General features: G+C 40.4%; 2 protein-coding genes across 5 annotated transcripts in view; one reads left to right on the forward strand and one right to left on the reverse strand.

Annotated features, from left to right (window-relative positions):
- Positions 1 to 877: 877 nt before the first annotated feature.
- The window catches only part of TRAPPC3L (trafficking protein particle complex subunit 3L), a 29,086-nt gene continuing 15,749 nt past the window's right edge, over positions 878 to 14,214 (reverse strand). The window contains exons 4-5 of the mRNA XM_006258915.4: positions 3,241 to 3,426; positions 878 to 2,049 (exon numbers count right to left, since the gene is read on the reverse strand). Coding sequence (XP_006258977.1) covers positions 1,933 to 2,049; positions 3,241 to 3,426 — 303 coding nt within the window. The 3' untranslated portion in view covers positions 878 to 1,932. The remainder of the gene's footprint in view (positions 2,050 to 3,240; positions 3,427 to 14,214) is intronic.
- Positions 4,222 to 14,214, forward strand: part of LOC102562142 (calcium homeostasis modulator protein 5) — a 45,646-nt gene continuing 35,653 nt past the window's right edge. The window contains exons 1-2 of one of the 4 annotated variants that reach the window (XM_006258914.4): positions 4,269 to 4,978; positions 9,768 to 11,231. In XM_006258914.4, coding sequence (XP_006258976.1) covers positions 4,439 to 4,978; positions 9,768 to 10,157 — 930 coding nt within the window. In that variant the 5' untranslated portion in view covers positions 4,269 to 4,438 and the 3' untranslated portion in view covers positions 10,158 to 11,231. Of the gene's footprint in view, positions 4,979 to 9,767; positions 11,232 to 14,214 lie in introns of those variants that run through there. The other 3 variants (XM_019479531.2, XM_019479532.2, XM_059733133.1) reach the window with 3 other exon arrangements.

Here is a 14,214-nt window from a genome sequence, read left to right on the forward strand (position 1 = left end):
CATATGTAGATGCCTGCCCAGGACTATTTACTTGTGAGTAGTTTACCACTCATGCCAGTAGGTGTGTCTACACATGCATTTGATGTGGGACCAGTTTACTTGCGAGTAAACAGTCTCAGGCAGGCGTCTACAAGCTGCTCCTGCTTCCTGATGCCCTGCAATGGGCCTCTGCTGCCATTGGGGGGAGTTCCAGGCTTTGGCTGAAGCTGCCAGCAGCTGGAAGCCCTTCTGAAAAGGCAGCCCTACTCATTGTTCCCTGGCTAGCCCCTTCCCTGGCTAGGAGCAGCATGAACAGTGCAGGGGCAGCACATGGTGGCTTTCTCCCTCTGCCACCTCTCCGCACCATGACTGCTCCTGCCCCTGCCCTGGGCAGCTATAACCAGGGCCATGGGCTCCTGATGGCCACTGTGCTGGCCCCCCCCACACCGACCACTGGCTGACCCACAACCATCTGGCCCTTCTGACTTCCCCACATGCAGCAACCACCTGCTAGGCTGCCACGCATCATCCCAGGGCTGCCTCCAAAGCACACCTGCCTCCTGAACTCCATCTGCCTGGCCAGACTGCAGCCCTTCTAATTGGGTCCTGGAATAAGAGTTATATTTACATTACTTAAAACATATCAGTAAAAACATGCATCAGTAAAAAAAGTTTAGCTGTCAGTGAAACTGAAGATTGTCAGTTAAAAAAAAAAAAAATCCTTGGGCTGGCAACCCTGGGTTCAGTTGTCTGCTCTTCCAAGACTTCCTGTGTTTCAGTTAGCAAAACATTTAATTTGCTGATGTAAAATATCCATTTATGATTGTGAGGAAAAATATTCAGTAATAATAAAAGCCAGGTTCTTACATGGCCAAGTAAAGAAGAACTGGTGACACAGTGATGTTTACATGTTTTATTATACTTTTCTCGGTGATGCTCAAATTTAAAGCTACCATGAACTATAATGCACCATAATGTTCAAACCTGCTAATGAGCTAAACCATCTCAAGATCACTCTCATAAAAGCTGTGTAAGATGCTGGGCATGTCTACACATGTGCTTTACTGCACAGTAGACTAATTTACTGCACAGTAAAACATCATCGTCTACATGTGTGCCGCAATTAGGGCACAGTAGATTAATTTACTCTGGCATTGAATAATTCCATCAGACACGGGTAGCATCTGATGGCAGAGTAAATTACTGTGCTTAAATGCATGTGTAAACAGTGACGTTGGGCTTAGTTTCCTCCACCTCAAGTTGCACCGGAGTTTATTCAGTCATATTAATTGCATGTGTAGATGCATCTGCTAAATCTCAAGCAGCACTAGCACTGCATTATTTAGCAAAATCCTATAGGTCTCCTACATGCAAACGGACAAGCACTGGACTTCACAGTTATTAGGTTTCCTTACTAAGAATCTGCTCCTATTCCCAATGAAATTTCATCCTGGCCTGAGTTCAGTAGGAGCAAATGTGAAACAAGGGCAGAACTGGAAACTGCACAAAGTATTTACAGCAAATTAATCCTTATTCCTGGAATATATATAGTATATTTTTATAACAACTTAATATTTTGAAGTCTTTGAAATATCGCTCACGAGCAACCGGTAAAGAGAGTCACGTTTATAATGAAGAACAATAGGAGTCCAAGTGGAGATTTGAGGTCTAGAAGAGACTTGTTACTTAAACAAAATTTCCATTGAAATCACTGGCATTGCTGCCTGGCGATGGAAGGAAAGGATCAAACCTTTTCAGTCATTTATGTTGAACTCTGCGACATGGAGTGTGAAATCTTCTGTACATTTTGGTGTTTGCTATTTGCTTGTCTTCAGCTTTCTAAGATGTGAGTAGCTGCATCTGAAGGTCACCACTGCCATGATAAATATTTTCTTCTGAGACCAAGTGGTCTAAATATTAGTTTATGAAAATTCCTTCTCTTATTATCTCCACTTACTTCTTTTTGCACTTTTTGTCTTCCAGCTTCCTTAAAAATGTAATTCCTATTTCTGTCACATCATCACCCTTTAATCTGTCTTGAATGAAAGTAACTTCTGCAGCTAAATTAATCTGGAAAGAAAAAGGCCCAGTCAGTTAATTAAAAAGAAAAGTTTGTTCCTTTTCTCATCATTTTATTTTATTTTTTTCCACCACAAGAGGCCTCCCCTTTCTAAGCTTTTATTACAAAGGAATACTATAGAGATATTTGAGGATTGAACATAGTATAAAATCTAAAAATATGTCTCCATATTCATTTAAACTTATTTACATTTTTCACAATGCTAACACAATGTCAATATTTTGATAGTAGTACCTAGTGGATGCATCTACATGTTAATTAATGCACAGTGGTTACTGTGCATTTAAAATTTAGTACCTGTATAATCAAGCACTAAATAAATGAGCAGTAACCTGAGTTACTGCCCAGTAGCGCTGGCAAACACCTTTTTAATAACGCTACTGCACGGTAGCCTAATAATACTGTGCAGTAGCGTATTAGCACTCTTTGTGCTGTGACACAGTACTGCACAGTATTATTAGACTACTGCACATTTAGTGTCTCATGTAGATGCACCCAATGTCAACATAGTCATTTGGTTTCTTACGAGGATTTGAAACTTAAATTTGATGAGTTTCAGTTTATAATCTTACATTTTCGCATACAGTCTATAACAGTTATCAATGTGTTAATTACCTTATTAAAAGGTATCTGAATTTGAGATTGATTTACAGCCCTGTATATGATACTTTATACAATGCTAATTTTGTTGTACAGTAACTAAAATTTAAAAAAAGCAAACTGGATTTTTCATGCAGGAAAAAAGTGGTGCAAATTCATCTGTGATATAGCTGTATCATCTTCAGCAGAGACGCAATAGATTTTTAAGGTGACGTAGTGATTTAAGTAACAATTTATCTATGTTATTCCCTTGTTAAGGCTTTATATTTAAAAATAAATATGTAATGCTCTCTGATGCACCATGATGACTTAATCCCATTATTCACAGACATTCTATTCTCCAGAATAAAATGGGAGTCAACTCCATTTATTTGGAAGGTATATTTCTGAAAATACACCTTGTGTCAAATGGGAGCAGATTTGGCTTGGTGTATTTGGTGTGAGGAGGTGAGGGAGTGGATACTGTTTAGCCTGCTACAGAGTTTAAATGACAGTAGATGCTATTGTTTATTTAGCCGTTCTATTTTCTGTCTATACATAACACAGATAGAAAAAAAAAAATGAATGGCAAAGTTTTTTACCATTTCCAAGGCTCCTCTAATAACACCACATAGGAGGTTACAGTAGCAAAGTGAAGACCGCCCTGCTGGAAGTTCTTCAACAAAGTCCACTAAAGGATTCTTGTTCAGAATTAAGGAGAATTTATTCCCCCTTTTATTGATGCAGGTCACGCTAGGAGTAATCCCGAGGTACATCTTGAAGGCAACCTGGAAAAAATAAAAAAATGGGTACATAAACATCTTATAAATAAAACAGGATAGAGTAGTAGTTTTTAACCTTTTTAGACATAAGGCACCCCTAGAGAGACTCGGAGCTCACATTTTTAAAGTCATGCTAGGAGTTTTTTCTTGTTTTTACTACAGAAAAATAATAGAGCAGTTTTTCTGTTGCAAAGAGGCTTTTAGACACCACATTCCATGGTTCTGTTAATTAAAGAAAATCGGGGCTCATTGAACACCTCAATTTATGCTGTGTCCAGCATAAAATGCATACAGCATACAATCTAGGCTTCTCTGGATCCCAAGATAATGCATTAGAGTGGTATAGATTCCCCCCGCCACCTTCGGTGGTTCTACTCAGTTGTTTTTTGGTATAAAAGCACCACAGTAAACTGAGCACAGTTAATGAACCTGGATTATCACCACTAGTGAACTTCCAGGTCTGGAGTGTACCTATAAGGTTTGGGTGGGCATGGCATGAACAGTGCATGTTAATTCACCTTTTGTCTAAATGCAGCACTGATATGGTAGAGACAAGCCCTGGAATATAACTCAGGCAAATATATTTCTGCAATTGCTGAAGATCGTAGCTCAAGAACTGGGGCAAATAAATGTGGGTGTCTGCTGTTTTCTGATTTGAAGCTGCAGTCAAACAACAGGGCTAATAACTGAGACTGACAGCTTATTTGAGAGGGAGGCATTGTTTTCATCACAGCTTATAATGCAGATCACTATAAAAATATAATAATCCTTGTAGCTATCTAGCATCTACTTAGCCAGTGGGTATTCTCATCTGGGTGTTATTTCACAAGGAAAGATTTACAGTGACATCATCACTTCATTGAGACTGCACTAAGCCAGACAGACCAGCAGCATATTTTTCTTCTGAAGAGCTCCTCCCTAAAACACGGCTACAAATTGCTGCACAACAGACAAAGGCTCATTTCTTTTTTTGTTTTGTTTTGTTTTAATTTTTTTTCATCTTTAGTGGCCAGCAAACATGGATGGTATACAAACAGTTCTGAAATTCCTTATTAACCAGAAAACTGCCATTGGCTACAGTTTTATGGCTCTACTGACAGTGGGAAGTGAACGCTTATTTTCTGTTGTTGCTTTCAAGTGCCCCTGCAGCAGCGAAAACTTCATGTATGGCTTGGTATTTCTCTTCGCCCCAGCCTTGGTGTTGCTAGTCATTGGGTATTTCCTGAATAGCAGGACCTGGAAACTATTCACAGGTTGCTTTTTGAACCCCAGGAAAATATTCCCCAAAGGGAACAGCTGCCGTTTCTTTTATGTCTTTGGACAAATCACCTTACATGCCCTGATAGCCCCAGTGATGTGGCTTTCTGTGGCTTTGCTCAACGGGACTTTTTATGAATGTGCCATGAGTGGCTTACAAAATCCTGGGTACTTAAATGTGCTTTGCAAGAATAAATCTGTCAAGTGCTGGGAAGAGCTGTACAAAGTAGTCTGTGACAAGACCACCATGTCCTTTGCAGAGAGTGAGGAACTAAAACTGACACTTCAAGCACAGTCTCAGGTAAGGAAAATAAAGTAATAACTTTTTTCTCTGTGCTTTGTATTAATTGTCTCGTTTATCTGCACAAGATGGTGACCAGAATGCTGGTAGAGCAAAACAAAAGAAAGGGGAATAAGTGAGGGGAAGGCTCTGATCTTCTGACTGATGCTGAGTTGTTGCCTACTTCCACACCAGTCTCACTAATGTCAGAGTGAGTAAAACTATCAGATCCTAGTGAGAGAGGGTAATTCTTGTGAGAAGAACAGATTTTGATAGCGAAGACAGAAGTAGTCTTATCCATGTTACAAAAACAACTTGTATATTAATACTAAAAGTGAGGTACAATTTTTCCAAACAGGCTGTGTGGTCTGCCTAATACCATCTGCCTAATACCAAAACAATTTTTAAGCATCTAATTTCCTGTGCACTGTTTATATCACTTGTCTATTTTTTGCATTTCCTTCCTCTCAAGTAATGAAAAAAGTCTATTTAGTTTGACTGCTTCCTAAAATGTTTGTATAGTATGAAGGAAACTAGACCTATAATGAAATAACAAAAACCTGCAAAGATATAATATTATTTACATCTCACAACCATATTTTACATTTCTGTGTTGCTTAGTGATGTCAGAAAACTGAGAGAAAAGGAATCAAAGTAAACTAAAGAGAGAGCAAAGCAGTCCACAGGAAATTGGAGAAAGATGACAGTCAGGATACTGCATGACCCTGCAGCGTCAACAAATGATTATCATGCAGCAATTGCATTTGGATATAACTGTTTCATGTCCTAGAATCAGTTTTTGGTTTGTTTTTTTTTCAGGTCCTAGTGCACTGCATGTTTGGGTTGCACAGGAATGACTTCTTGTTTAAAAAAATACTTGAGTATTTGTGGGAAATAATAAAAATCAGCTGGGCAAACTCAAGTCTAGTAGTGTGTGAGCACATAAATCACAGAAGTGCAGCACTCCTACTGAGAGAAGGAAGCACTGAGATATGAAAAGGATGGTTAATACAGAAAAAATTAGGCGTGGAATGCTAACAGCTGGTGTAGAAGCCTGCTGAGAAACTAATCAAAATGACACTATTCTTCAATGCCACTCTCTAAAGTTTTCCAGACAAGTCAAAATTTGTTCTTTGATTCTCTTACTTCTATACGGAAACTCTGTAGTAGATACAAATGTTATGTGTTAATTTTTGAATACCAGTGCAGAAGTTCATACATGACAGGCTATAGTTCTTCCTATCAGTTCTATTAGTGCTGTGCAGAGGACAAACATTCAATTCCAGAAGTTACTGAATATGTGAAATTTAGGTTCTTTCCACTATGAAATAAAAGCAAAGCATTTTTGCAAAAAGAAATTGTGTCAGCTGACTCATTTGGTTGCATATAGCTTGTTAGAACACTGGCTTGGTACGTAGAGGAACCATGTTCAAATCCTGCTTTGCTTAAATCAGAGTACAGTTTTTCATCCCAAATCAATTCAAATAAGGTCGAGCAGGGTCTGAACCCACAACAGCCAATATCATAAACACCAAAGTAAATCTTTCTCAGAACATGTTTGACAAACTTTTGCAACTGACAGGTTACTGCAAAACATTCACTTCAAAAACTAGGTGGGTAAAATGAAATGTTTCTGAAAATGTTCTGGCCAGTTCTAAGGCAAGGGTCAGAAATTACACAAAAACCAGTGTAAATGATTGGAAATCAGTTCTAATTTGTAACAGAACAGAAATTCAGCGCACATAAACCACTTTCAAAATAGCCAAAACTGGTTTAAGATAAACCTGCATGGATGTAGTATCAGACTTAATTCATTTAGGTTAAATTGGTTTATTAAACTTCTGTCCCAGGATCCCCTCCAGATTCAAGTTAACTCTCAGTCCCCCAGCATCCCAGGATGCTTTGCAGGGTAGGTGGGCTAGCCTTGGCCCAAGCTGTCTGTTCCAGCAGACAGGATGCATGCCCTACTGACCCCTGGCTTCTGACCTGGGCCACTGCAAGCATGTGGCTGCATTTCTGGAATAAAAAGCAAATGTCTGTTCACTTGCTTATGGTTTGATCTGTGCAGCTTAGACTAGCCTGTGAAGATTGAACTGATTCAGCTTTGGGCTTTTTGAGCATCTATACTTGCCCAAGTGAACAGAACTGGGTTTGATTCTGGTCTCTGGTCCAAATGTCTTCAAGGAACTGCCTGACTGGGTGGTGGCAGAAGTGCTAACACAAGGACTAGAAGTGCTGGAGGTAATAAAAAGATCTGGTCAGGAATTTTCTGAAAGACCATTGATTCATAAAGACCAGATAAGTTTGTGGGAATAGACCACTTGAGATCTACTGATTTGAATCTTCTGATTCAAAACATTTTGGGGGAAAAAAATCCATTTAATTGCTTTTCATTTTACTTTTAAACTGTAGTTAAATTATAATAAAACATTAAACATTGAGTTCTGACAATAATTAAAAGTTGTCAGAATTAAATTATTCAATTGGCCTGGGACAAAAATTTTTTCTGGGTGATTGTGTGACGGTATTTTTCTATTTCAACTTTTCATTTCAATTTAGGATAGATAACATTTTCAGGGAATTGGAAAATTATTTCCTACCCACCTCTGATATACTTCTCTTTGGTGTAATAATAAGAAAGAAAGAAAGTAGTAGTAAGAAATGTAGTAAGAAATTTCAAATATATTATGCACTATTCCTTCATATTTTTATGAAAAAATATCCTCAGCTTAAGCCTTGCCAAGTATCTCTAACCTATTGAAAGAGATGGTTTGATAGAAATAAGACTGCAGGGGTTATTTCATTTGCAAACAAATACTATATACTTTGACAATGCTTTGTTTGCTCATTTTGATTTAAAATTTCAACTTGCAAGTTAAATTATGCAAAGGGGACAGAATGTTTTGCATTTAGTTCATGACACTGCCACTGAAGGCATATCCAGACGTGCATAGATGTTTGGTTCCCTGGGGCCAAGTAGCAGTGGCACACCTTGCACTGCAGCTACTTGTCCCTAGGGAATGGCTGTGACATGCACAATTTGGCATGTGGCAAGTTACCCTGGTGGGTGGGGCAGGGGATGCTGTGAACAGCACAGTGCTAGCCCAAGCAGCCTTACCTGGGGTCCTGGGGGCCTCCCGGGGCTGCAGCCATAGTGATTCTGCCATGCGGAGCCTGGCTGGCAGCTGCAGCACAGCTCCAAGTGGCCCAGCTCTTTTTTCCAGCAGCGCCTGCTGTCTGTGTGCACTGTGCCATTTTCTTTTTCCTGCAGTTTTTTTTTTTGACCCTTGGATACCCACAATAAAAATAAACCAGCGCAGCACATGCTCAGGCAGCATGCTCTTGCAGTGCGGAGAACGCCGGACTGTGCGATATGTGGCACTGCAAACGTGTTTGTGGCGCCACATACCGCAAGACCGCGCTTGTCTGGACGTGCCCTGATGTCAAAGGTTACATGGGACAACTCACATAATCTCTTCATGCCTGGGTTCTCCCCCTTTAAAATGAGGTAATATAATTTCTAATTGCTCTCTGCCTGCTTTGTCTATTTCAATTATAACCTTTGCTTTATAGATGGTACCAAACACTTTACCTCCGAGAGCATTTCTGTGCACTACTGTAATAACAATAACCAATCAATCTACAACATCTAAAACAAAATACCATCTATAAGGAATTCAAAATTCTTGATCTCCACATACTGCATATTTTTTGTTTGTTTGAACTTCCATTAACCTCAGTAGGACTTGGGGTACCATATGAATGAAAAAAGATATACTTCATTGATCTGTGTTTTGGATAAAAGTGGTTCACAGTGTGCTGTAAACAGATATTGCACTTCTCTGGGAGAAAGCCTTTTATGCCAGAGTCCTACAGGTGTTCACACCCATTGTCCCATTTCCAGTACATATGACGTATACCAGATAAAATATGCTAACAGTTTTTCCTGGGTGTCTTAACTGCAATCCGTTCCAGAAACACACCTGTCAAGCTGTGTGCTCTCCCTGGCCACCTATTAGCAGAGAAGCAGCAATACAGCTTGGAAAGGCTACCTCTGTAAAAGGCTGTGCTGCTCCCGTTTTGATCTGAGTCATGACCTGGGACAATCAAAGCCACTTTAAATTAAACACATTTTTACAGCTACATGGTGGCTGAGTCAAAAACACTGCGCTAGTGTTTTTCTAACTATTAAGCATGTAAGTGAACGTAAGCGCCTGACTGCAATTCTATTCTACTCTGCTGCTTGACTCCCTTGAAGACAGTGTGCATTTTCTTCCTCCTCCTCATTACTTTTTTGTCACTCAGTCTTACAGCTGAGATGACCACGTGCTACATAAGTAGATACATGAATGGATTTTCAAAACTTCAACAGTGGGGGATAGAATCAAACTTAAGTATCTAAGTTCACTTATATGCCCAATAAAGCAAAAGGTAGAGCAGGGTGGCATTTTAAAGGCTAACTGGTTCAGAATAGGTGGAATAGAATCTGGCCCCAAGAACTGTGGATTCCTTCATTGTGGTGGTGTAGTGCTAACCCTGGAAGGCATCAGGGCTCACTGTTGTACCCTAATGTGAAGCTAGAATGGTGGCCACTACAGAATATTCATAGCTATGTTTCTCTGACAGACTTTGAGCTGTGTCTGGTCACCAACTGGAGTTGTTATGCAAGTGTCCTGACTGGTTTAGCCTAAAATATTAAATTCTTCTGGCTGCTGCTATTTCTCTTGTCCATAAGCACAACAGTCGGACATTCCTAATCTAAGTGAAATTTTGATTTTTCAGCTTGGATCCTCTTTCTTTTCTTTTCCAGATTCTGGGGTGGTTTGTGATAGTCGCCATGGCTCTTTTATCTCTGTTAACTACATGCTGTGCCAGTTGCCAGTCCAAAATCAGCCACCTCCAAATGAAGTTCTGGAGGATCTACATAGAGAAGGAGAAAGAGCAATTGGAGCAAATTTTTCAGCTCTATGCCGCCAAGCTCAGTGAACGAAACCTGAAGAGTTTTTTTGAGAACAAAGAACCAGAAGCCTTTCCTATGCCAACGTTCCAGGCATGGGAAGATGCTTCTCAGCTCTATTCTTTTAACAGTAGTGAACAGCATTACAGCACCATTCATAGACTGGTTGAAGATGGCCAAAAAGATATCAGAGAGGAAAGAGAGACCATGCTGGATTTTGTAGATGGACGAGAAATCCCATAGTTGATGGCTGTGTTTAGCCTTTTTAATAGCTTGCCAACGTTGCATATTTTTATCTGTTTTAATACTTCTATTTTGTTAATATTGGGATCTATTCCTCTGCAGTTATTTTCTTTTTCCCCAATTCCTCTTCCTAATTATATGCCAGTTTAAGAAATACAGAAAAATATAATTTCTGTGCTTCAGAGTCCTAATACAAAACTCACTGGTGTCAGTGACAATAATTCCATTAACTTTAATGGGTTTTTCATCAGGTAGTAAAAACATAAATGACTCAGCAAAGATTTCCATGAGCTAGCTTGTGCAACAGAGACAAACAGGACAATTTTCTGTGTAAAATATATAGCATATAGGTATCACACAAATAAAGGGATTATTGTAAGGTCATATATTTTAATAATGTTATTGTTATAACATGTATTTTAATAGTGCATTGTTTCCCACTGGAAATCTGGGAAGCCTCCCTTTGCAATGGTATGAAGGTTCCCATTTGTAGCCATGTCTGATTCTCAGATGCTAGGAATTAAATCTGTTGCTGCTCTAAGACTGCAACATGTGGTTTGTCTGGGACTTCAGCCAGCGTACGACCAACAGTCTGAAAGGAAATACCATATTTTGAGAGAAAAAAGGAAATGCTTTTGTATTGGGGTAATTTGTTTAAGTTATTCTAGTGTCTAGCAAGCAGCTCACAATTTTTAGAATCAGCCTGGGCAGAGATGAATTTGCAGGCAGAGTGCAGGTGACATGGCCATAGAACCAAGATCTATGAAAAATGTATTTTATCACATGACCCTATAATTTATCACAAACCTGTGCGATTCATCCCATGCATGCCACCACAAAGTTTTGTAGCTCCAGGTTTTTAAGACATTAAAAAATGGTAAAGGGAGCTGCTAAGCTTCTTTGGGGTAAATCCTTTGGGTAACTGGCAGACTTCTCCATAGCTTTTTACCATGAATCTGCCTGACTATATCTACACAGATCAAAAGTTATTAAATCAAATTATTTTAACAATGACCCAATGTCCTATATCCTTTTAATCTATTTACAGCAAATATATTCACTGTGCTCACTGCACCTATTATTTGTTTGTTTTATTTCCTCTGCTATTATATCCAGGAGTGTATACATGCATGAACTCTATTTGGGATCAATTTAGGATTTTTGTTTAAAATTGTAGAGTAGAAATTAGAATCTTAGAATACTTGTTGGGTTAATAATCTTTCACATGAGCACATGAGTTTTTCAATTTTGGGGCAGAACTGAAATTGATTATTCTCATCTTGTGTGAAGACCCATTATGTGCCCATCCTTTATTGGCAATATTCACTGGTACCACCAACAGTGGGAAAAGCTAAGGATGCAACATCACCCAGGAAGCAAAGCCACGTGCCCAAGCATACTAGACACTCAGCTGAAGTAGAGCTGGCATGCACATTTAGGCCATGCTCCTTATTGTTCATTGTTCAGGACTAAATTCTATGGGCATAAAGAACGTTGTTAAAGGGATGCAATCTTCAATGAATTACAGTGTAGATACTATAGTCCTAGCAGAATATGCAAAACAATTACTGTACATCATGGTCTTTTAGCCTTTCTCAGGTGTAGAGTCAAATGAATGCTGTAGAAAATTATGAATGAAGAAATACTCATTCATACAACTAAAAATTCATGCTGATACTTGTGTTTTATTTCCTTTCCATAAACATTTATGCAATCATGTTTACTGGCCAAAATACTCATTGAAAGAGAAATGTTGAGACACCTATATGGAAGCATATGCCAAAAGTATACCTATTTTTCTGGGTATTTTTAATAGAAATAGGAAAGGGTTAGTGCTATCGTACAAGACATTGTAAGACCCCATTTAGCATATTGTGTGCTTGTCATCTATGTACCAAAAAGAGAGGAAGTTAAAATGGAACACCTGAAAGAAAAGGATTATTAGGATGACTACAGGAAGCTATATTTTGAGAGGTGACTATTGGAGCCTGAGCTGTTTAGCTTAGTAAAACAAAGGTTCAGAAGGATATGATTACTCTTTATAAATATACTTGAAAGAGGGTTTTTTTTTCCCCTCTCTCTCTCTCTCTCTCTCTCTCTCTCTGTGGGTTTTTTCATTTTCATTTTTTGGTGAATAATTCCTGATGAGGAAAAAGAGGCATACATTCATTTAATGAATTATTTGCTGAAAACAGTTGACTTGGTTCTATTCAATCTTCCATCAAGCAAAATACCCATTTTTACTGATGGGAGTTTTGCACTAGTAAATACAACAGGCTACAGACCTAATGGTCATACTCAGATTAGAAACCCAAGGTAAAACAAATCTTTGTTCAAATTTTAGCAGCTTTTGTCTTCTGGATGCTCTGTAAATTGAGTACTGAATAGTCCATACCCCCCATATACATGGACAATGTGGAATAAGACAGATATGCAGGTATACACTAAACAAATCAGTACTGGCCCTCATTCAAGTATCCTTGTTCCAGATGGCTTCATAGATTCACAGAATTTAAGGTCAAAAGAGCGGGGGGGCAGCAAAGGCGCCAGTCGCAGGGCTCAAGTGCCTATATACTAATGCTAGGAGCATGGGGAACAAGCAGGATGAACTAGCGCTCCTGCTTGCACTAAACACCTATGACTTAGTGGGGCTAACAGAGACCTGGTGGGATTCATCCCATGACTGGGCGGTACATATTGAGGGCTATAGATTGTATAGAAAGGACAGGTCGGGGAAGAAAGGGGGGGGGTTGCACTTTATGTCAGTGAGCAATATACATCAACCCTCATCAAGACAGAATCCGAGGCTGAGGAAGTAGAAGGATTGTGGGTTAGGCTACATGGGGGGCAAGGAGAAAGGGATTTGGTGGTAGGGGTCTGTTACAGACCCCCACACCAAGGGGAAGAAATAGATGCGGGGCTCCTGAGGCAAATCTCGGAGACCATAAAAGCTAAAGAGGCGGTAGTCATGGGGGACCTAAACTACCCGGACATCTGCTGGGAGACGCAGACAGCAAGGTCCCATCGCTCACGCAGGTTTCTAACTTGTGTACAGGACCTCCACCTGACACAGGAGGTGTATGGTCCCACTAGGGGGAATGCCATACTGGATCTGGTATTGGCAACGGGAGATGACATGATAGGGGACCTCCAGATCGGTAGCTATTTGGGAGACAGTGATCACCTTATGATAGAATTCAACATAAGACGGCGAGTGGGTAAGGTAACTAGTAGGGTGAAAGTGCTAGACTTTAGGAAAGCTGATCTCATTGCACTCAGGCGATTAGTCAAGGAAGCACTGCAGAGTAGGAGTTTTGATGGGATGGGTGCCCAAGAAGGGTGGCTGTGCCTAAAGGAAACGATCCTTCGGGCACAAAGCAAGACGATCCCCGAGCGAGGCAAAAGAGGGAAAGGGGCCAGGAGGCTTCCATGGCTGACCAGAGAAATCCAGGGCAGCCTAAGGGCCAAAAGGGGAGCACATAAAAAGTGGAAACAGGGTGAGATCACTAAAGATGAATATACCTCCTCTGCTCGTGCTTGTAGGGAGGCAGTTAGGCGGGCCAAAGCTACCATGGAGCTGAGGATGGCAACCCAAGTAAAGGACAACAAGAAATTGTTTTTTAGATACATAGGGAGTAAAAGGAAGGCCCAGGGAGGAATGGGACCCCTGCTAAATGGGCAGAAGCAATTGGTGACAGATAGGGGGGACAAGGCTGAACTCCTCAATGAGTTCTTTGCCTCAGTGTTCCTAAGCGAGGGGCACGACAAGTCTCTCACTGGGGTTGTAGAGAGGCAGCAGCAAGGCGCCAGACTTCCATACGTAGATCCTGAGGTGGTGCAGAGTCACTTGGAAGAACTGGATGCCTTTAAGTCGGCAGGCCCGGATGGACTCCATCCGAGGGTGCTGAAGGCACTGGCCGACGTCATTGCAGAGCCACTGGCGGGAATATTCGAATGCTCGTGGCGCACGGGCCAAGTCCCGGAGGACTGGAAAAGGGCTAACGTGGTCCCCATTTTCAAAAAGGGGAGGAAGGAGGACCCGGGCAACTATAGGCCG

The sequence above is a fragment of the Alligator mississippiensis genome, chromosome 1 (genome assembly GCF_030867095.1).
Source record: "Alligator mississippiensis isolate rAllMis1 chromosome 1, rAllMis1, whole genome shotgun sequence".
NCBI classification, from domain to species: domain Eukaryota; kingdom Metazoa; phylum Chordata; order Crocodylia; family Alligatoridae; genus Alligator; species Alligator mississippiensis.